At 51.2% G+C, this 22,717-nt stretch overlaps 8 protein-coding genes across 8 annotated transcripts; 4 read left to right on the top strand and 4 right to left on the bottom strand.

The window, feature by feature from the left end:
- Positions 1-1,198: 1,198 nt before the first annotated feature.
- Positions 1,199-1,705, top strand: DSM5745_05860 (histone H4; the record flags this gene model as incomplete). Its single annotated transcript, XM_026747876.1, has 2 exons — positions 1,199-1,208; positions 1,404-1,705. The coding sequence occupies 2 exons, from the start codon at positions 1,199-1,201 to the stop codon at positions 1,703-1,705; spliced, it is 312 nt and encodes a 103-aa protein (XP_026603708.1).
- Positions 1,706-2,880: 1,175 nt separating this feature from the next.
- DSM5745_05861 (uncharacterized protein) lies at positions 2,881-6,223 on the top strand (the record flags this gene model as incomplete). Its single annotated transcript, XM_026747877.1, has 3 exons — positions 2,881-3,817; positions 3,866-4,492; positions 4,539-6,223. 3 exons carry the CDS (start codon positions 2,881-2,883, stop codon positions 6,221-6,223), a joined length of 3,249 nt encoding a protein of 1,082 aa, XP_026603709.1.
- A 500-nt stretch (positions 6,224-6,723) lies between these two features.
- On the top strand, positions 6,724-8,169 carry DSM5745_05862 (annexin; the record flags this gene model as incomplete). Its single annotated transcript, XM_026747878.1, has 2 exons — positions 6,724-6,748; positions 6,803-8,169. The coding sequence occupies 2 exons, from the start codon at positions 6,724-6,726 to the stop codon at positions 8,167-8,169; spliced, it is 1,392 nt and encodes a 463-aa protein (XP_026603710.1).
- A 1,011-nt stretch (positions 8,170-9,180) lies between these two features.
- Positions 9,181-11,910, bottom strand: DSM5745_05863 (SH3 domain protein; the record flags this gene model as incomplete). The annotated part of the gene is made up of 2 exons (XM_026747879.1): positions 9,181-11,847; positions 11,902-11,910. The coding sequence occupies 2 exons, from the start codon at positions 11,908-11,910 to the stop codon at positions 9,181-9,183; spliced, it is 2,676 nt and encodes an 891-aa protein (XP_026603711.1).
- A 532-nt stretch (positions 11,911-12,442) lies between these two features.
- DSM5745_05864 (putative mitochondrial carrier protein) lies at positions 12,443-13,908 on the bottom strand (the record flags this gene model as incomplete). Its single annotated transcript, XM_026747880.1, has 2 exons — positions 12,443-13,801; positions 13,885-13,908. The coding sequence occupies 2 exons, from the start codon at positions 13,906-13,908 to the stop codon at positions 12,443-12,445; spliced, it is 1,383 nt and encodes a 460-aa protein (XP_026603712.1).
- A 1,239-nt stretch (positions 13,909-15,147) lies between these two features.
- On the bottom strand, positions 15,148-17,885 carry DSM5745_05865 (uncharacterized protein; the record flags this gene model as incomplete). Its single annotated transcript, XM_026747881.1, has 2 exons — positions 15,148-16,467; positions 16,521-17,885. The coding sequence occupies 2 exons, from the start codon at positions 17,883-17,885 to the stop codon at positions 15,148-15,150; spliced, it is 2,685 nt and encodes an 894-aa protein (XP_026603713.1).
- A 1,015-nt stretch (positions 17,886-18,900) lies between these two features.
- On the bottom strand, positions 18,901-20,457 carry DSM5745_05866 (uncharacterized protein; the record flags this gene model as incomplete). Its single annotated transcript, XM_026747882.1, has 4 exons — positions 18,901-19,091; positions 19,145-20,013; positions 20,079-20,141; positions 20,297-20,457. 4 exons carry the CDS (start codon positions 20,455-20,457, stop codon positions 18,901-18,903), a joined length of 1,284 nt encoding a protein of 427 aa, XP_026603714.1.
- A 743-nt stretch (positions 20,458-21,200) lies between these two features.
- Positions 21,201-22,717, top strand: DSM5745_05867 (nucleoporin FG repeat-containing protein; the record flags this gene model as incomplete). The annotated part of the gene is made up of 3 exons (XM_026747883.1): positions 21,201-21,271; positions 21,331-21,726; positions 21,784-22,717. 3 exons carry the CDS (start codon positions 21,201-21,203, stop codon positions 22,715-22,717), a joined length of 1,401 nt encoding a protein of 466 aa, XP_026603715.1.

Consider the following 22,717-nt stretch of genomic DNA (forward strand, 5'->3'; position numbering starts at 1 on the left):
ATTCTGCGATGCCTCAGTTTAATACCGTCGATCTTCCCACGTCACTTCTCTTGCTAAACCGCATCCGTATCGTTTGTTGCCTATCTCGGGAGTTGGTTGCTGCTTGATTGCAGGCCAAACAACTCTCGTTAGCGCGCCTCGCTTCATCTTTATGCAGTTCTACGATTTATTTCTGTTGAGCATTCGGCTAGAACCTCTGCGATGCACCATAAACCGCGAGGCGCCAGTCTTTTGCCTATTGTATTGCTTATTTGATTTCATGTCTTATGAGATGGCTTGCAACATCCTAGACGTTTATCACGATGCCATGTCTAGTTGCAGCCAACGCAATTATGTCATATCATCTGTTTCCCCATGATCATGGTATCGTGGATTGTTTCCTTCATTCTTTTAGCATGATTCAAAGCTCGCTTTGTTTCGCTGTGGATGCATTTGGCCAGCCGGCTTTCTCAACGGCGTGCTTTTTCTAAGGAGGCTCATTACATGCTTAAAAGCCCAACTCTGGTGTTAATTTAGTCTGTTTATTTGTGTTCATGCATGGCGTCAGGAGGTTTTGTCCATTCTTAAATTTTCGTGTTTCGTCGGGAGTGTTCGGTCATTCAGCTGTATTTACGGTTCATTTCGCGGGAGTTTTGGGATCATATCAGATGCAGCCGACGCATCAGTACAGACAACAGACAGCCTTGAATCAATTCGTCTCGACCATTTTCACTCATAGCCTTTGTGTATCCTAGTAAACAGTAATTGAATGATTGCGTGGTGGTGGATCTGAGATCCTGGTGCAGTGGTGGTTGATGTTCCTAGCCACGTGACCTCCCGCTCCCGCTCCCGCGCTCCCAAGTCCCAACCAGCGGCAGTCCCGCACCACATCAGAACCGCCCAAAACGCGGCCTGGAAAGCAGTCGTTCATAACGCCCTTTTTCTCTGCCCCCACCCGCCAATCAGCGCTTGACGTTGCTTTTTGACTCTCTCCCTGCGACCGGCCACGGTATTAGTCATTCACAGAGGGAAATCGCGCTCAAATCACTCTCGCCTACCGCCCACTTATTTAAACCCCTTCTCCCGCTCCCGATTCTTTTCCTTTTCCCCTCTTTCTGTACTCATCAACCGCCACCACCTCTCCATCATCAAAATCATCAACCTCCATCACTTTTTATCCTCCAAAGAAGCCTATTCATCTACCTAACACATCTTCATCATGTCTGGACGTAAGTATTTCTACATTTTATCTCATCAGTTCTTTCTGGATGCTTGTCGTCGCGTTGGATGGCGGACGCGGACGCGGTCGCGATTTGTACCAAACACGTGACGTCAACCCATCACCATCACCAACCTACCTCAACCCCTCAACCTCAACATTGACGCGTCTACTGTTCCATCGTATATACTAACACATCATCCAGGCGGAAAAGGTGGCAAGGGTCTCGGCAAGGGCGGCGCCAAGCGTCACCGCAAGATCCTCCGTGACAACATCCAGGGTATCACCAAGCCCGCTATCCGCCGTCTCGCGCGCCGTGGTGGTGTCAAGCGTATCTCCGCCATGATCTACGAAGAGACCCGCGGTGTCCTCAAGTCCTTCCTCGAATCCGTCATCCGTGACGCCGTTACCTACACCGAGCACGCTAAGCGCAAGACCGTCACCTCGCTCGACGTCGTCTACGCCCTCAAGCGCCAGGGCCGCACCCTCTACGGTTTCGGTGGCTAGATTGGCTTCCACCATCTCTACATTTGACGTTTCTACTACCCCGCCGTGTTATTTCGCGAGTGCAATGCAATGGGAATCTGGGTTTCGGAATGGGTGTTATTTTTCGGTCGGTGCTTGGGATTTTGCTGGGACGGTGCTTTGCTTGTCTTTCTTCACATACACATACAAATTATGGAATGAATTGAATTGATTCGCTTGATGTTTCCACTGAAAGGGATTGTCACTTGTCTTCTATTTAGTTGCCTGTGGCTCGAATATATGGGATTAGTCTGAGGACTGGCAATCGACATCTTCTGATCTATAAATCCCTGTAGACGCGTAATTTAAAATCGAGGCCGTAGTTCCGTACAAACTTAGCATTATAGAGGAAGGAGCGAGTGCTACGAGGCGGCCGGCGGGGGGGCTATAACCTCGACCTAGATAAGGAAACGAGATGATCTCAAAACAACAGTCTCACCTCCATCCATCTCAATTCTCAAAGCTTTTATCGGTCAAGATATTATTTAATTTCCGGAGGCATTATGGTATGTGCGTGAGTATACTGGACTACCTAGGGCATCAATAAAACTAACGATTGGTATCGCAGAGAAGTTATTCGGAAAGCTTTCGCTTCCCCCATCCCTGACCTTTTTTGGCGCTGTGCGCCATCGTGGAACCACGGCTAGGGACATGCCTTATCTTTTTTTTCACCTTGATGCTGCTGATTCTGATCTGGTCGAAGTTCGTCTGAGCTTTTGGTTAGATCATTCGCTCGGGAGAGTCAAGTCCAGACATTGACCAGTTGTTCTCAATGCAAGCAAAAAGTGTTGGTTTCTAACGCCGTTGTTTCGTATCACGGCGCGCTTAACGAAGCTTGAAAAACTGTTGGATTCAGAATCGCTTCAAAAGCAGCTGTTGAGTGCTTGCTGCGCTGGCCCTATAGCGATGCTTGATTTAGCGCTGAGTTCTTTGACTGGGCAGCTTGCGTGAGCCTGGGTTGGAACTCCTTTCAGGCGCTTAGGGGACACAGCCTCAAATGCTCTGCTATCCTGCTTGGTGGCACAAACTGCAATTCCAAATCAGCCTTGCGTCTCTGGCTTTTGATCACATTGTCCGCTCGCATTTTCGTCCTCCATCCTCTTGAGACACGGTCAGTTTATAGATGTTTCCGTGAAGAGAGCTGGTGATCTATTGACATGACGCCCAAAATTCGCCGTTCACATGATGATTACACAGTAGCCTGGATCTGTGCGATACCCGTGGAAACGGCAGCTGCGGAAGCTATGCTGGATGAGATACACGAGTCCTTGCCGGTACAGTCAAATGACCATAACTCCTACTCGCTCGGACGGATCGGAGAGCATGATGTTGTCATTGCCTGTTTACCCAGCGGCAAGTACGGCACCGTCTCGGCTAGCTCAGTAGTCGTCCAACTGCTGTCTACCTTTCGCTCGATTCGCTTTGGACTCATGGTTGGACTCGGCGGCGCAGTCCCTGGAAGTGCAGATATCCGCCTTGGAGACATTGTGGTCAGCAAACCAACGAACGGCCACGGCGGAGTCATTGAGTATGACTTTGGGAAGGTATTGAAAGGCGAGCGGTTTCAGGCAACTGGGATGCTCAGTCGCCCACCCCAGATTCTTTTGACTGCCTTGTCGAAGTTGCAAGCGAGGCATATGAATCATGACGGTAGATTCTTGGAGTTCTACGCTGGACTTGAGAGCAAGACTGCTTTTGCTCGTCCAGCTGTAGAGGATCGCTTATACCGTTCTGATTACGACCACCCCGATTCAACGTCCCCAACTTGTATCGACTGTGACGAATCCAAGGCCGTGTCCCGACCTTCACGGAAGCATCACACACCCGTTGTGCACTACGGCCTTATTGCATCCGCAAACCAAGTGGTAAAAAATAGCGACTTGCGGGACGAACTGGGACGAAAGTTGGGTGCTTACTGCATTGAGATGGAAGCAGCCGGTATAATGGACAATCTCCCCTCAATAGTCGTTCGTGGCATCTGTGACTATGCGGATTCCCACAAAAATAATCAATGGCAGGGGTACGCATCCGCAGTAGCAGCAGCTTATGCGAAAGAACTTCTTCTGTATACCTCCGTTGCCCGGCGTGGTCAAGGTGCGTCGATATCGCATATTTGACAGTATCTCTAATAAAGAAATTTAGAGCGCAAATATCATGTGCCATTCGACGTCACTGCTCTGTCTACAGCAAAGAACTTTATCGGGCGAGATGATGAACTCGAGCATCTTTGGCAGCATCTACAACCTTCAAGTCAGAAGTCCCAGAGGGTGGCAGTCGTACATGGGCTTGGGGGCATGGGAAAGACACAACTGGCCACGCGTTTTGCGCGCTCTCACAAGGACGATTTCACTGCCGTCCTCTGGTTGAATGGCAAGAGCCAGGAAACGCTTCTGCAATCACTGAGCTCGGCATTGCCAAAACTGCCAGGCCAAGATTCGGACACAACAGCCAGAAACGAAGGGGAAGTCAAGCGGAATGCTTCTCAAGTCTTGGAATGGTTGGCCTTACAAGACAACCATAGCTGGCTTATTATTTTCGACAACGTCGACCAATACTCGCCCGGAGCAGATGCTGGCTATGATGTTGGACAGTTCTTCCCCGCAGCCGATCATGGCTCAATTTTGATAACGTCTCGGCTGTTGAAGTTGAGTGAGCTAGGGAGATCCTTTCCTCTCCAGAAGTTGGATCCAACCCACGCTACTCAACTTCTCCTACAAAACAGTGGCATATCTAGCCAGGAAGCCGAGCAAGCGAAGGATATCAATAGAGGTAATTATGTTTCGTGCATTGATTATCATGTTTCTGACCAGTGCAGACGTCGCCGACCTTGTCAAACATTTAGATGGCCTACCGCTAGGAATCACTCTTGCAGGGTCATTTATACGTGAGACGGGAACGAGCTTCAGCAAATACCTACAGTATTATCGAGAATCGTGGCATAACCTGCAGTCACAATCCGGCTCTGTCCGACAATACGAACAAGGAAACATACTACAGACATGGGCCGTTTCGTATCAGGCAATAAGGGAACGAGACCCGGAAGCAGCCGAGCTCATGCTAGTGCTCGCACACTTTGACAACCAGGATATATTTTTTCAACTCTTGCAATACGGCGCCTACAGTCCAAATCGGCCGAAGTGGTTTGATTCTGTCATGTCAGATGAACTGGTCTTCAGGGAAAAAATGAGAACGCTTCTCGGGTTCTCATTTATCGGGGCAAAGCTGCAAGACGACAGCTACACCATGCATCCAGTCGTGAGAGACTGGTGCCTCTCAATTTCAGAAAGCCAAAACGAGCCAAACGCAGCCCGGCTGAAGGAGCTAGCCTTCATCGCTGTTGGGCACATGGTTCCGAGCATTCAGAACGCGAGTTCCTGGATTGTTCAACAACGACTGCTTCCTCACGCTATTTATATCCTGCCCAAAGTGCGTACCCTTAGACTGACTGATAGTGTCGAGCTTCGGACTACATTTAACGGCATTGGAAATCTTTATGCTGGCCAGTGCAAACTGAGCCAGGCAGAAGAGATTTACCAGTGGGGTTTGGCTATCTGTCGGGAAGGCCTCGGACCAGACTTCATGTCTGATCGTCTAGTTCTGAGTATGATCTATGCTCTTGCGCTTGTTCACGAAGTCCAAGGGAAATTACTAGAGGCGAAGGCGGCATATAAGCAGGCACTCTCAGGATACATGGCCCTAGGATCGAACGAAGCCATGGTTCCTATGATACGCGGTAACCTTGGGCATGTCTACGTTCGCAGTAACGAGTTGGAAAAGGCAGGGGAGATGTATCAGCGCGCACAATCCGAGTATCATGAGATGTTCGGGCCTAATCACATATCGACGCTAGAGAGCCTTGATCATCTCGGGGACTTCCACACTACTTGCGGACGGCTAGACCTTGCGGAAGAAATGTGCCAAACAGCATTCAAAGGCAAGATGGCAATCGTCGGACCTGACCATATTCAGACATATTACTCATACTGGCACTTGGCCCGTATATACCAGCGCACAGATAGACTGGGAGAGGCGGAGGATATGTTCGAACGGTCCATAGGCATAGGGAAGATTTATGGGCCAGACCACCCCGCCACAGTCGACAGAATGTATAACCTTGCTATTGTATATCAGCAAAGGGGTAAACTCAAGGCTGCAGAAGAGATGTATGAGCGAGCAGTGTCTGGCTTTACGAGGACTCTGGGCCCTAATAGCATCCACACACTGGCTGCGGCGTCTTATTTTGCCGAGTTCTGGGCTGCTCAGAACAGAGTGACAGAAGCTGAGGGTATGTATCGTCGAGCCCTAGCAGGCTACGAGCAACTGCTAGGCCGAGACCACTCGTGGACGCAGACAGTAGCTCAAAGACTGGAGGTGTTGGTACAACCTTATGAGCTGCCTCAGTACAAGGAGTACTTGGAGCCTTCAGAGACTCCGAAGTCTTCAGCGCGTAAATGTGGAATACTGGCAAGATATTTCCACCGGGGCTGGCGGGCCAAGTAGAAATACAGAATGGTTTTGGTTATAAATGCAACTTAGGAAGTGGTGAGTTAGTATGCGCCACATATATATAGCTACTACTCAGTCACACGGAGAAAGGGTCATGTTTTGACACAGGCTCAGGAAACGCATGAGCGGGTCTGCGAGCCGACAAGGTTGAGTTAAAGACGATATTCTCCGTGAGCTACCGTTCCTTAGATCAACGCCTATTATTTCTCCGACTCGCAGAAGACGAACTGAAGGAAAGTGGGCTGATGGCACTGCCACAGTCAGCCTTACGGTACACTAATGCTGCGCCCCAACGGTCCTTTCATCATGATTGGCGGGACCTTAGAAGCGCGAGCCACAATCCAATAGCGCCAAGCCTAATTCGTCATGCCCCTCTTCTTCCGGGGCTATGTCATGCTTCGTTTGCATCCAAACAGCTTATATATCTCCAGTTCCTCCTTCCTCCATAGTTTTTGATTTCTCTATCATTTACGGGAGTATTCTCTATCGCGACTATGTCCTACCAATATCCACCCAACCGTGAGTTCTAGTATAGCTCCAGTGTTCCTCCAAAACCTAATGTCTTGTCCTTAGAACAATTTCCCCCTGCGCAGGGGTACACCGGATATCAACAGAACGGGCCTCAGCCTAGTTACGGCCCTCCCCAACCGAATCAACATGGCTGGCCACCGCCAGGCCAATACCAACCTCCGCCAGGCCCTCCCGGACACGTCGGGTCTCACAACCCAGCGTACGGCGCACAATCCCAATACCCACAAGCTGGCCCCGGATACCACTCTCCTGGTGGTTATGGACCTCCTGGGCCAGGATATCATCAACCGAACCAACCGAACCTTGGATATAACGCCCAAGGCCCGTTCCCGCCACAACCGCACTCGCCTCAACCTCCGCAACACCCTCAGCACTTCCAACCCCCTCCGCAGGGACCTCCACAAGGTTACGGACAAAGTTATGGCCCTCCTCCTCCGCCCGCCCCGTCGATGCCCTCATTGGGCTATGCTCCGGGACAGATAGCCACCGGCGATTTCCGCCGTGACGCCGACACGCTTCGAAAAGCCATGAAGGGTTTCGGAACGGATGAGAAGACCCTCATCCAGGTTCTGGCCAGGCTCGACCCGCTCCAGATCGCCGCCGTCCGCGCAACATACTCCTCACACCTCCGCCGCGACCTCTACAGCGACGTCAAATCGGAAACAAGCAGCTATTTCCGCCAGGGTCTCCTTGCTATCATCGATGGACCGCTTATGCACGATACCGCATTGGCTCGCGAGGCTGTCCAGGGCATAGGCACTAAGGAGTGGCTTCTTAATGATGTTCTGTTAGGCCGATCAAATGCGGATCTAAACGCTATCAAGGTTTCCTACGAACGGACATACCGCCGCTCTCTCGAACGCGACGTCGAAGGCGACCTCTCCTTCAAGACAAAGAACCTCTTCGCCCACGTTCTACGCGCCGCGCGCCACGAAGAAACTGCCTATATCGACCAACGCACTATCGAATCCGAAGCCCAGAACATCCACGGCGCAACAGCCGCCCGAATGGTCAACAACGCCGACGAAGTCTGCGCAATCTTCGCCCGTAGCTCCAACAGGGAACTCCAAGCCCTGAACCAAGCTTTCTCCGCGCGCTACCACACCTCTCTCGAAGCCCATCTCGAAAAGGAATTCTCAGGACACATGAAGGATGCACTGCTGCATATGCTCCGGACAGCGTTGGATTCTGCGATGCGCGACGCCGTGCTCCTGGAAGAATGCATGAAGGGCATGGGGACGAAGGATGAGAAGCTTGTCGTCAGGGTTGTGCGTGTCCATTGGGATCGTCAGCATGTGGCGAATGTTAAGGGCGCGTATCAGCATAAGTACAAGCAGGATCTTGTTAAGAGGGTTCGGGGTGAGACGAGTGGGGATTATCAGAGGCTGTTGGTTGCCATGTTGGAGTGAGCTTATCTTTCTCTCTCTCTTGGGGTCTTTGATGTTTGATGCTATGCTTGATGCCGGTCATGAGTGATGACTCTCTTATCGCTTTCTTCTGTGGTGTGTTATTCTATCCTTACTATTGCGGTGCCTTGGGTTAGGTTGGCGGAGGCGGTTTATCTTAGCTATGGCTATGCTACCTTGCAGTAATGATTATGATCACGATACCGAGACTGCAATATGAACTTAATGTTTCGAGTCTTTCTTATTTATTGTTCCTGATCTCGTACATGTACGGAACTCAGTGGCCAATAACAGCCTCAAGGACATTACTCCGGATTATAGGAAGACGTACTGACCGAGCCTAGAACCGACCAAGTTCCTCCCCAACGCCTTCCCTGTAAATCATGCCCCTGGACAAACTGCACTTAGTGGCTCTATTATTAGAAGTAGGAACATCCTTACGATCAATTTCAGCCGGCGTAATTGATCACAGTCCGCAGGTCCAGATAGACTGACGTCATACATCACCAGCAGGACTATTACTCCGTAGGTAGCACTCTAATCCAGAAAACTCAGCTGATTGGATCCGATTTCCAGAACGCAGTCGCCACTTGCTAGGCACCAGTTGGACGGCACTGCATCGCCATCCTCGAGCACGCCACACTCCGATATTCCGTTAGAGCGCACTGCAGATCCGTGGCGTTGCCTACTACAGAGTACTCAAGGGGCGTTCGGGAAGAACTGCTGCTACGACAAAAATGGAAGTAGTATCGAAAGAGATGCGTTCATGCAAGAAGATGCTCCGTAAGTACATAAGGTATCATGTCATGTCATTATTGTCATATCACATGCAATGCAAATGCAGTAAGTCGTGGCGGCGTAGTCCTCGTGGGCGGGCATGTAATGCAGGCTACTATGCCATTCCATGCCATGCAATGCTTGTATACCGTTAAATCAAAAATAAACAAGAAGAACAACAAAAGATAAAAGCGACGAGAACCACCGATGTTTGTATGAAACGTACTCAACTCCATATCAAACAATCTCCGCGGCCACGGAAACATGCGACCCAGGGAATAATCCGGTCATTCCCGCATAGCAACCCCAATACCAGTCATCGTTGATATTCTCTGCTTCGGTGATTTCCGCGCCACGCGGGAACATTAGTTCGTCGTGGACGCCCTCTTCCGGGTACCAGGACCACATTGCATGGACTATAAGGCCGACGCCGCCATCTGGCGGGAAGCGACGAGGAGCTGGGTTTGCCGTGCTGGGACTTTGAGGCTGGGCCGGATTAACTGAGGAAGGGGTGCCCGGTTCGGGGACCGGTGTGCGGTCACGATCATTATTGCATGCAGAGCGTATACGGGAGGTTTTCTTTCGACGCTCGGATCCCTCTTTCCAACTCCAGTCGCCCACAGTTGTTGGACTCTCTGAAGTGGGTGTACCGACGGCTTGGGCAGGAGATGAGGTTGACGGGAGGTATTTGTCCTTCAAGGCGTTACCGCCGACGAGATTGCGTGCGATAACTCGGCGGTGGCCTTCGGGGTAACTTTCGAACCCGACAACGATCATGCGGTGCCCCTTCAGACATCGCCGCCACCCATTGAGACCGTTTTCCTTGCGAATCTTCGATGTCGCAACGAATTTCAGGTAGCAGTTGGCGCAAAGATCGTAATCGCCGTCATTGCATTGGAGGCAGTGGAATCGAAGGGTTGAGGTGGGGATTGCGCAGGAGCAGGCGTCGCATCGAGTTGAAATAGTCAGAACGCTGAATTCACTAATGCTGCTGCCAGCGGTGGATTGATCTTGAGGGGGCCGATCTATGCGGCAGATCGGGAGTAGGGGGTGCGTGCAGCATTTGCCCTTGTTAACGCATTTGTTGCAGAACCCCCAGTCCCCTTGGTTGCATTGATTGCAGGTCCATAAGAGCTCATTAGCGGATGACTGGCAACAATCGCAGAAGAGCCCTTGCTGCAATCTGCGGGCGGGATCGTCACTAGTTGTCTCCCTTCCATCTCGCACAAATCGAAGAGCTGTCTCTGAGGGGCGTGAATATTTGAAAGACTGTAGGACATGTTGGGACTCTTGCGAATTTGCCTGGCTGGCCGATGACGCCCTCATTCTCACGAACTCGGCCTGCGCTGAATTCTCAAATCCCTTCCAATCCAAACAACCTCGGCCAAGGCGATAGCATCTGAGGCAAAGATGGTAGTCGCCATCTTTGCACTGCGAGCAAGTCATATGGAGGTCATATTGGATGCTAGCTTTGCCGCAGCGATCGCATGAGATGCTCGGTTCGAGGAACGAATTGGCAGGTTGCGTCAACGCGTTTGAGCGAGATGAGGACGGCCGAGAACGTGGGCCGTTGACTTCAGCCAGAACAGAACTGTTTGTAGATATCTCGGACGTGTTATTTCGCGGTCGTAGAGAACTCGGACTATCCGGAGGGTTTCGTGCTGCTAGAGGAGTCGACCTCGGAGAATCAATAGAGGATCTAGTACGACTATGACTAGACGTCCCATTTCGATCACCGATTAAGATGTGAGGGACGCTCTGGCCAGAGGAGTGAGCACGTCGAGGCCGCGTCGCAACAGATCCAGATGGCGGAGGTCGAGAATGAGAATTCCGGGATCGATCGGGGATGGTGTCACTTGATGTTCGAAGAGCAGGACTAAGCGTGACATCTGATGATGAAGCCGGGCTATAGGGAACCGGAGACGTTCTCCTCCTCCGGTTGCTTCCTTGCTCAGAGAGACGTCTCTGGTGGTTTGAGGGCCCTGGACGCGATACAGGTGGTTCGAGGAGTGGTGATCTCGGAGTTGCGGGGCTGCTGGTAGATTCTTGCGGTCTTTGCATGGACCGTGAACGAGAATGAGCTTGCCTTTGCATTTGATGATGCCCTGGCGTATCTTGCCGTCGCTGAGAGCGGGTGCGCAACATGTGTCTTCGGCGATAAGCATCAGCAATGCGCTCGCTGAGCTCTTCTTCCTGTCCGGGCTCCAAATTGTCCAAGTCAATATCATCCAGCAATCCTTCCTCGAAAATTTGCCGTAAAATCTCTTCCTCCATAGTTTCTGTATCCGATAAGCTCAGCAACGATCGCAGGCTTGATTGGTGCTCGATTCTCCTCGACCGCTCCCTAGCATTCTGTGGCCGTCCGGTTGCTCGAGCTCCGCGTTCTCGCCGAGCTGCACGCTCCTCTTCCCGCCGCCGCCGAGAGCGGCCATCTTCTCGTTGTCCATTAAGATCCGTAGATTCCGCTCGCCGTGTTCGAGATGACTGTCGTGACCGCTGGCCCGTCGTCCTCGTCTGACTCCGGCTGTCCTGAAGACTCAGCTGGCGAACCTCCTCCAATATCCTCTGATCTTCTTCATCAGACCCTGCGGAGCTATTCCCCGGAGAAGACAGAGACGGAAATACTGATTCCCCGTGTTTATAACGTTGCTCTATCTCTGCTCGTTCGGTAGCTGGCTTGGCACGCTCGGGATTAGCGGTCAGGACCATGTCCAAGAGCGTCGTCACGGTGGCATTCGGTCGAGTCTCGCGGACGTTCGCACGGCATGACGGGCAGGTAAATCGAGGAGTAGAGGGAGATCGACGAGATGCTTGTGTATGAAACCATTCTTTCAGGCAGGATCCGCAGAAGGTATGAAGGCAATCGAGGAGTGTAAGCGGCTGAAACAGCAAATCTGTGCAAATCTAGCGCAGCGGTCAGTGAGCGGCCTCAATGAAATATCATGATTTCCCAAGTACGAGGACCATGATTGCGACTGGGGTTATCGTTGCTCGATTGATGCAAGGGCAGCGATAGCCTGCACGATAGCGAGTCTGGAATCCGGCACCCTCCCCGCGGTTGTCAAGACCCGAGACGGGAGATTCAAAAAGGAGCATACCTACCGAGCAAATCAGTTCTTTTTCCAGGTCCCCCAATCCAGGGCCACCTTGAGGCTCCGTCGACATGGAGAAAAAGGTTAGACAAAGTGTGGAAGCGAGTGAGAGAGATCGGGGAAGAGAAGAGAACCGTGGTTGTGGTGGGCTGAAACGAAGTCCCACCGGATCGGCCAGATCGGTTCCACCACCGCATGTGGCTCCCGCTCCGTGCCTAGGGCGCAGATCATTACTTTCATAACTTGCATAAGCCATGCACAGCTCAGAGCACCTGTTTCGATAGCCATTCGGCCTGGCTATAATTCCTAGCGTGGCTATCAAGACAGGTGCAAGTAACACCCAAGAGTGACGAAATCAAGGCTTGCTAAATCACTCAACTTACAAACAACTACAAACTGAAAAACAGTCATGATTTACCGAGCTTCTCCTTCTCCCAGAACCAGTGGTACAGACTCTTCCACTCCCTCGCCTCGTCCTCAACATAGTCCCCGACCATCTCCGCCGTCTCATTCGATCCCAGTGCATCAACATCAACCGGGGTCGTATTGGACGTCATGTCAACTGCTGCGCTTCCAGTGTGACTATCCAGAATCTCTTCTGTCCCGCTCTTTGCCTTCTCTGCGAGATCCTTTGCGCCTTCTCGAGCCGCCTCGGCATATTCCTCAGCCCGTTCTCGAGCTCTCTCAAGCAACTCCTCTGGGCTGGGATAGCGCTTGCTGAGAATGAGAATGAGGTAATACGCGCGCACTATTCCAGCATATACGGCGTCTTTTGCAAGCATAGTGAAACCATGAGAGAAGAAGCCTTTCAGAACTTCCCCGCGGAGGCCGGCATATAGCTCTGAGACTCCCTCAGTCCGAACTATGGTGATGACGTTCGATATTATTGACGGTACGAAGAAAATCCCATCGGAGTCATTGTTGTTTTCCTTCGCTCCATCATTGCCGGAACTCGAACCGGAGTCTGATACCTGAGAGCGAGTCTTGGCCATTGAGAAGGGGTATGTGATCGAGGACGCTGCGGACTTGCTGAGCGCTGCTAACAAAAAGGTCACTGCAGCTGACGGCTGGCCTTTGTTCCGACGAAGAATTGACTTGAGCATTCCGTTAAGCAAGAACGTGATTGACGGATTTAGCGTGAGGATAAGAGCAGCCGAATACCCTGACCAGAAACCTCCAAATCCCTTCTCCGACCGAATCTTCGACGCAATTTGCGACGAGCTTGCTGAAGTCCCCGACGTCTGCTTCCTTGCCACGATATTTGATAATGGCGTCGTGAAAAACTTCGAGAAAGCGCCGGCCAACACCCCAATGGCCAATTCATCAAGGACAGGCAAACCCGTATGCTTCGACCTCCGCCTCGAACCAAATCTCGCCGCAATCCTCCGCTGCCTGAAGAACTCGTACGCTAAGAAGAACAAGAATGCATCGAGCACGCTTTTGACCGTGTCTTGCGCAAGGCCAGAATAAAGACCGCTGATCCCTTCTTTCGCGTATATTTTCCGCGCCGCATCCAAGATCCCCGCATACTCTTCTTCATCATCGGCTTTCTCGCCATCGCTCGCTTTCCGTCCCCTCTGCTTCTGAGTCTGCAATCTTGCTATGATAAGGCTTAGCGGGTAAGTCGCGAGATTCGACGCCGCAGCGCCAACGGCACCAGCAACAGCATTTCCTATTGTCGGCAAAGCCGGTCCGCGAAGCGCGGCTTTTCTCCAGTCTTCTTTCGGTGGGCTTTCTTCATATCGAAGGTACAGCTGGTAAGAGTCCTAGAACACGTTCAAAATTCCAGAAAGTTAGCTAAGATAAGCTTCGGGAGTGGACTCGTGGAGTGGACCTCAGGCAGGCATACCAGCTCATAGTCATCTTCGGCCATATTGCTCAACGAACGAATTGCTTTTGGATGAACACAACGACTTCAATCTGGGATACAAGAACAAAGAAAAGAAGAACACCTCCGGAGGAACCCGCCGGCCTTGAATCCGGGGATGGGACGACTCGAGGGGTCGGTCGGGGAAATAACGTCATTGGGCCCGTGACACTGGAGCTACCTTATCATCGGCAGAGCATGTGATTTTCTAGCCCTCATTCTTCAACCTCATGTCATGGACTGATTTTCTGTTACGCCTCCGCTGAAGCTATTCCCAAGGCAACACTCCTTTGTCCGGGGATGAGGCAGCGTAGAAAAGCAACTGATACGACCCTGTGCTATCTCCAGTGTCTCTGCGCCCGGGTCCTCCTCTTGGCCGTTGGGCTGCTCTGCGAGCTGAAGACGCTACCTTGAGTCTGCTCAGCGGCCGAAAATCCAACTATCTAGTGGCTTTTGATCAATTGAAGTTTGCTCTCGATGGTTTATTATGTTTGTAGACTGCCCCGGCAGATTTTAACGTCGTAACTTCTACCTCGAAACATTGTAAGCGTCACATTTTAATACTATCTACGTTTGCTCAAAGTTACTTGCTTACTACGAAAGGAAATCTTTTTTGCCAATGTAGTTATTGTCTGTTTCTATGGGTCTCCTCCAAAAACCTCTATAGACATCTATGAGGGCCAGCTTCTCACCAAGCATGGCACCTCTATGTAGCAATGGCACTTGTTAGATAAATGGACGAGCCCTGAAAGTCCCAAAACAGCCCGGATGCGACGGAGAATACAAGATGTCGCTGTCTGAATGAAGCAGATGGAACAAAGAAATCTGAAAAAGGAAACTAAAAAAGGAAAGACATAGGAAAAAACATGATAAAAAGAGACGAGAAAAGAGACATCAGAAGCCACGCCCAAACACCGTCTCCCCGTAGAGTAAGCATTGTGCACCCTGGGTATCTTCCCACGATTTCCCTTGACTCCTGCGCTTGAACGAGGATATCGCGTAAATGCAATGCCAAAGCTGGGTATCGTAATGTCGCTGGAGAACCATGCGTATGGAAATCATGTCGCTGGAAGTAGATGAGGAGGCGGTTGATGATTTGAGGACTTTTTTGACTTTATCATTGCGTCTTTTTTTTGGGTTTGGTTTTTCTCCTTTTTTTGGGTTGTGTTTTTTACTTTTTTTTTTCGTCGGTTTGTTTATTTTGTATTTCCTGGAGGGATCTCTGCGTTCTACTTGGTGCTCTCACTAGGGCTCCGATGATTGACAGTCATTGTGGTTCGGGACAAAGCGTGAGATACGCTGACGTTTTGGGCCTTGCGGAGAAGTGGAAACAAGCGCATCCTCGTCCGTGTGAGAACGCTTTCTCAGGGTACGGGTATTGGTGCTATTCTGCGAAGCTTGACCAGCGCGGCGAACTTGGCTATTGTTTGGAGCTCGACGAGTTCCCGGGTGTTGATGACTGTTGAAAGTTTGCCCAGCGCCGGGAGCAGTGGAAATCCCATTCAATTGCTGGGGAAGGATGTTTTCGTTATAATGAGTAGCTGGATGAGACCCGGAAGCATTGACATGTGGAGGAATAGAAATAGTTTGTGACAAATGAGGCATGTTCTCGTCTTCAAAGGCCGCCGTATCCCAACGGGTGATCATGTCAATGTCAACCGAGCTCATCAGGTCAAATAACGGCTCATGATAAGTGTTCGAGTACTGCTCTACTGGACGGTTCTGTGCTTGTTGTTCAGAACCATTATCATCTATGGTCGTAGCATATCGCGGATGATACTGTGGTTGGCTTTGAAGGGCAGAGCTCGCTGCGAGATTTTGACGGCCTCCGTAATCCGTCAATCCATGCTGACCGTTAACCGGATGCAAGGTGCCGTCAGGTCGCACTGCCCGCATGTCTCGAGAGACGCCAGGAACTTCGCTAACGCCCGGGCTCGCTGGAAAATACGGTTCTTGGTATTGCAAGGGCCAGCCAGCTGCGAGATTTGGATGACCTCCGTGGTTCAGCACTCCGTGCTGACCGGCAACGAGAGGCGAAGGGATCAAAGGTTGCACTGCCTGCATGTCCCGAGAAACGTCAGCAACTCCGTGAACATTTTGGTTTTCTGGCACGGGTGAAGGGTGGTGGGCTGTGTTGGCATTTTGCGGTTGCGCTGAGCCCTGTTCCTCCGCTCTAGCGTTATTTTGTCCTCGCGGTGCCTCCGTGCTAGATCTATGTTGCTGCGCCGTTGTCTTCTTCTTTGACTGCCTCTTGTTCTGTGCGTCAAGTGTTGTGTCCGGCGTGGTGGTGTTCGAAGCTTGTCGCTGAGTGGCCTCGACCTCTTTGCCCATAGTTATTTGGACCTTTTTCTTTGCATTGCCCTTTTTGTTGGTTTTACCTGACTGCAAAGTCTGTTTTGGATCGGCAATGAGGTTGTCGAAGGTATTGTTCGTCTGGCACGAGCTGTAGGTTGTTTTGCGGTAGTGAAGGCACTCCATTATCGCGGCCATTCTCTCCTTGAAATTGGAACTGCAACCCGGTTTTCTTGTTGGATGTCCATTTATCGCGCGTTGTTTCACGATGTCCTATAGAAACTATGTTAGTACATCACTTATTGAATATTCCTTGAGATACTTACCACAACCCCCCAGCACCACAGTTCAATCTCTTCCTTGTGGGGCAAATAGATTTTTTTGAATCGATTCAATGCCCCTTCATTGTCTATTGAGAACCCCAAGTCAAGAATGAATTTGAGCAAGGCGTTAACGTATGCCCGTTCCTGCGCAGCGTTTGTGGGTATAGTAGCATCAGGCGGGGGACGAGTGACCTTGTTGGCCAATTCCTGCCGCGCGTGATCGAGAGACTCGAACTTGGTAATGTTACCGGCGAAGTTTTCAGTGCATTGTAGTGCAGTCTCTGCCACCGCAAGATAGAGCTTGTCTCGTCCAGTAGTTTTCGGAACTTCGCGTCCATTGAAAACTTGTTTTTCTCGCACAAGCGCCGCTTCTATAGCCTCTGCATAGGAGGTCCCTTGTGCACTTGTTTCGTCGCCTTCTGTGTGTTGCCTAACTGCGGCTGCTGAGACTGCTTGACGAATCGACTGCTCAATGGTTCCATTGCCTTCTGTGGATAGCTCAGTGGTTGCCCGTTGCTCAGCATAATCAACAAACTCCATTGGATTGGATTGAAAGAAATCAGGCCCAAGGGCTACTTCATCATCCGCAGCATCTAAACAGTCTTCATTTGATTGATCTTCCTCTTCCTCACTGTCGTGGCCTTCAAGATCATCTGCCTCGCTGTTGTGTTCATAGTTATCAACTGCGTCTTCCTCTTCCTCATCAGTCTTCGAGACACCGTATTCGATTGTGGGATGCAACCTCAAATGAACTTCATGATGCTTCTGGTAATAAAGATGAAATTCCACACTCGTATAATCTACCGTCTCAGGATCAGAGCGGCAAAGTCGAGCCCAAGTTTGCCGACATAAAAAGCACTTAGCATCTTGATCCGGTTCACTGGAGGAGTTGAGTGTAGAGGCGGGAGGATTCTCCGTAGGTTTCAGGGCGCCAGCAGCCATCTCCTCGACCGGAATAGGCGTCGCATCGTTAGTGAGGCCCTGTTCATGAGGTGCCTCAGTAGGGTTGGAAGTGGTTTCGTCCGAGCCTCCAAGTTGACCAGATGATCCGTTGTCATTCATTCCATTGCTTGAGAGGCTCGCGAGGAATCCTGGATCATTAAGACTAATGCTGGAAAAAGCATTCTGTCCCTCGGAGGGGTTGAACAAGGGTCCGTTCGGCAACGGTGAGTCGCTGAGACTGGGATCAGAAGTGGTGGGTCCGAACTCGCCTATAGATGGGGGATTGCTAGTAGGCTCGGACACAGACGCTGGGTTGGAGTACAAAACGTTGGTGATTGATTGCCAGGCAGCCTCATTGAAAGGGATGGCCTCTTGTAAGATAGAGCGGTAATGATCATCCAAGTTTTCCAACGGGTTAGGCTCCATGGCTGCGATGCCGAAGAGGCCTTGATTGGACAACTCTAGCACGCGATGCACAGACTTTATTAGAAGCTTGGCTGTATCTTGATAGCTCGATGATAGAAAGATGGATAAGTGGATGAATACGATCGAAAAGATGATATCCAACAGGATTGGGCAAAGAATTGGAAACGAAAGATGAAGAGTGAACTTCGGAGTGAAGATGGAGAAAATATGGAGGGAGAGGTTGAGAGAAACTGGGGAATATTTATAGTAGCTTCCGTCAAGAGCTGGAGTCAACAAGCGGAGCTGTTAGTGAATGGGAGGTAAGTGTTCTCCAGGAGATCTGCTCAACAGGAACTCGCTCGGCAGTGACGAGAACAGCAATGTTCAGGAGCGGCACGTCGGGAGAGAGTTCTGCAGTGAATATTGGAGCGGCAGATATGTTGAGATGAAGTTCGGGAGTACTCATTCACCTAGGTAGGTTGGGTGTAGTGGCTCAGGGACAATACCGAGCTGCCTCGAAGGTGCAACACAATAGCAACCGTCGACCGTCAATAAAGAAATGCGGCATTTTCTGCACAATCCCATTGTTGAACCAGCCTAGCTTAGGCAATAGGACATCCCAGTAGCAATTGAAGTTTGAAGCTCTATTTAGTAACGAGGGAATATGTCAATGTCACCGGCTTCGATCTTAGAACCGTAACCGTGCGCTCGAACTCGAGGCTCGAGGCTTTCGCAGCTCCTGAGTGCGATTGGCGTTGGTATGGTCGCCAAATGAGTCCCGATTCCCTTGTTCCTTTCGCGAGCGTAAGCCATGGCCGTCCTCGAAGGTCGACATCATGAATCGATATCTTGACGTACCCATTGAAGCAACTTACATCCTATCATCGGCCTCCACACTGGACTTAGCACACAGCCGCCAAATCCAGTTACCCTGACGAAAGATAGTTTCCTGCTCATTGCAGAAAACAAAGCTCTGGGCCGAGGAGAACGACCTTGTCTGCGGCGCAGATACACCAAGAGGAAGCCACGCGTTCATCTAGGACGATGAGGACGATCTTGTCCAAGACTTAGATACACCAGGAAGAAGCCACACATCCAACGAGCTTTCAGTACTTGGAATCAAGGGGAGTTCGCCCATATCATCCAAGTGTTCTCTCGGGCGCTTTTGGCCGGACGTTGTGGCCATAATATTGCCCATCGGATGCATGACAGTGCTGCTCACTGAGTCTATGTCTCATTTTTTAGTATCCATCATTCGACTTGGTCAGAGTTGTACTTACCATTATGAACCTTCCATTCCCAGGTCGGATCCTGCGCTCCAACGGTATGTACAGTGTCTCTCCAGGATCGCAATACGCCATCCGTGCCGCCAGCCCATATCTCGGGGCCGTGACCGTCCGTCGTTGGAACCAAGTCGATCTTCATCCTTTGATTTGTAAGAGCGTTGCGCCCTCGAAGCCATCCGAGAAGTTGCCCGGTAACTCTGATATCATAAATCAGAACGCCGTCGCTCTTGCGTTCCGCTATATAAAGGTATCGTCCGCAAGGGCTCCAGAGAAGTTGAGTAACCCCGCCTCCACCGATGTGACGATCGGCTTCATTCTTCGAGACACTGAATGTCCCAAGAGATTGCCCTGTGCCATTTGAATCATAAAGCCCGATGTTCCGCGAGAACGTACCGGCGGCCAGGATTCCGCCCTCATCCGGACTTAGCGCCAGCGCAGAGACTATACCTTTCATTCCAATGCCTCCGCCAACCAACTGTTTGCGCTTGCTTGGTATTGTGGGCATACAAGTCACAGGGCCCTCATTCCCGGGCCGAGAAACATCAAAAAGGCATATAAGGCTATCCGATCCAGTGAGAAAGTGAGTTCCGCCCAAGGCAGTAGGGTAAAGAATGCAATGAGGTGTTATGAAGGCTTCGGTCATTGGGTTCACAAGAGAATAGGTCGCCAGCGATGTCGGGGAGAGAGCAGAAGCCAATCGAATGGGATGGTCTCTAACAGACGAAAGGAACAAGGCAGACGACGGCTCCTGAAGCGAGAAGAAGGGGTAGAAGGCAGATGCGTAAGTTGGCTCTCCAGAGGGCAAGACAGAATAAGGAGAAAGCCGATGGGGAGACTGTCGTTCTTCGAGAAGATCCTGGGGGCTGTGGGGTTTGTTAGGTTCTTACAGTTTTCAAGACTTTTTCAGAGGACAGAAAGGTGTACTGACACAATGTAGGTTCTGATGTTGTGGTCAGAGGAGTCTGTCAAGATGGTTGTGCCATCAGGGGACCTGTTAACACGAGAAGAAGATTCAGTACATGGGTCGTTTTTGTTTGAGTTTGGCCATGATGTCGCCGCATGAAAATCTCAGTGCAGGCAGGTGAGCAGAAAGGTGAGCAGGCCTGTGTTGGGCCAGCTTCAGGGGAAACTTCAGTTTAAACTCACCACTGAGCACTCTTGAAATATTCGCTCAAGACACCTGAGTCTTGCATTTGTTTGTCCAGCCCACTGCTCTCTGCCTGCTGACTAGGAAAATGCTGGTGTGAGGGTGAGGGAGACAGCTGCGTGACTGGAGTCTCAGTTGAAGCAAGATGAATGGGCTCCATGGTCGCCAGTGGGCTGTACATGTTGCTCCGTGCTGCACGTTGACACACTCTAAAGTGAACGGGTGCACCTAGAGCCTGGCTTTGTCCAAACTGCCCTAAGGTAAGGCAATGGGAGCTAGATGGAGATGAGAAATGCGACTCTCCCTACGTACGATTGAAGCTGACTCTAGGTGCTGACATCGAGCTCACGGTTTCAGGTAAGTCAGCGCCTGTACAGGCCTGCCTTCACGCGGATTGTTCAGACAAGAGGACGTCTACTAGGTACCTAGGGCTCGGAGGTGGGCCAGGGTCAGCAGCCACGTCAGCAGCACCCTAAGGGAGACCAGCGAGTGATACGATCAGCGTGTTAGGGTGCCCGGAGGAGTTGGCAAGGGAGCCCAGGCTAGAGTAGGCTAGGATATGGATATGGTCTTTGGCAGCAGGCGCTTGGGCTTGAGCTGACGTTGGATTTGATATCGGCAACGTGGTTTGATCCGTGGCGGTGCGGCCTGCTGTGGCTCAGCACCGGTGCCGGGCGGACAAATAGCGAGCTTGGCCGGGGTCAAGCTGGGTGGAGTCGGGGGTGGACTGCGGTCAATTTTATGTTTTTCAGCATCATCAACAACCTTACTCCCTACCCAGCTTCTCTGTCTCGTCTTCGAAGGACATCGCACTAGGCTCATTGCAGGTGGACAGTGTCTTTGTCTTGATTCAACGCCACGCTACCGTACATTCCGGATCTGTGATCCTTCCTTTCTTTCAGAATGTTTTCCTCAAAACCCGCAGCTCCCTCAACAGGGCTCTCCATCAACACAAACTCCGCCAACTCTCTCTTGTGAGTATGCTGACCACCGATTGATATGTGCTTTCTAACGCTGCTCCTGCTTTGGATAGTGGCGGCAATACCTCCGCGACTACGCCGGCCTCGACAGGCGCTTCTGGAGGTCTATTCGGGACCGCCGCGACGCAATCGAAGCCAGCTGGTGGCCTATTCGGAAACACTGGGACTGGAAATACACAACAGACGCAAAACACTGGGTCAAGCTTGTTTTCAGGGTTGGGTGGTCAGCAAAACAGCACGTCGGGGACCGGATTGTTTGGCAATACCACAACCAACACTCAACCACAAACCGGCGGTCTGTTCTCTGGCACTGCTGGCGCGAACAATACCACAACGCAAACAAGCAATACTGGAGGGCTTTTTGGAAACATGGCAGCGGGATCCACTACTCAGGCTCAGTCGAAGCCCGCGTTCAGTCTAGGCTCGACCACAACCGGTACTGGTATCTTGTAAGAGCCCTTGAGCCAGTTGCGTGCGTAACGAGTTGATGCTAACATCTACATCAGTGGCACGAATACAAACGCTGGGCAACAGCAGGCCCAAAAGCCTACGCTATCCCTTTTCGGAACCCAGAATACTACTACGCAGCAACCCACACAACAGGCGCCAGCAGCTGGTGCTAGCACAGTAATTCAGGGTGCCAAAGTCGACACTACCAACATTCTGCCAACCACAAAGTACGAAAGCTGTGCGGATGAGGTCAAAGCAGATCTCGAACTGTTCGATACGTTCATCGTTAACCAAATCAAAATGTGCAATGAGGTCGCAAGTATTCTGCCTCTGGTTTCGTCTCAAGGCAGTACTATACCGAATGACGTGGAGTATGTCCAGGGCAAGCTGGAAACAATGCAACACGCCTTGGAAAATGACGCCACCGATATCGACCAGCTTCGAAGCCTCGTGTCTCGAGACGCAGCGGAGGCGGAGGTCGCCTTTCGTGCGATCGATACCCTCAAACTTCCGATGCAATACCAGTCAACCGGAGGCTCTGGATGGTGGTCTGCTCAAAACCAGAAGGTATCGGATTCCAAATCGATGCGATCGACGCGAAAGAACACTCTGGCGCTCCCGGATGATGTTGAAGGTGATCCATCCACGAGCAGCATCAACGGAGTGCCTGTGAACCTGGTGGACTACTTTACTCAGCGGTCTGACGAGATGGGCGACGTCCTTGAGCGCTATACCCGGAACCTGAAGGAGATCGAGGACCATCTTCACGGGGTCGAATCTACTCTGGAACGACAGATCCACGAGTTCACAACTTCCCGAAATCGTGATAGTGCCGGAAATGGTGCTCCAAGGACAGTCTTAAATGACCTTGCTGCTGTTCTTGGTGATGTCGAGACGGGTATTTTGGGTGTTGCCAGCCGTTTGGGTGCGGTCACGGAGCAGGCGCAGGAAGTCGTGCTCGGCGCGCCATCTGGTCGGAGACAGGCGTAG

This window comes from Aspergillus mulundensis (assembly GCF_003369625.1).
Source record: "Aspergillus mulundensis strain DSM 5745 chromosome Unknown scaffold_5, whole genome shotgun sequence".
NCBI classification, from domain to species: Eukaryota; Fungi; Ascomycota; class Eurotiomycetes; order Eurotiales; family Aspergillaceae; genus Aspergillus; species Aspergillus mulundensis.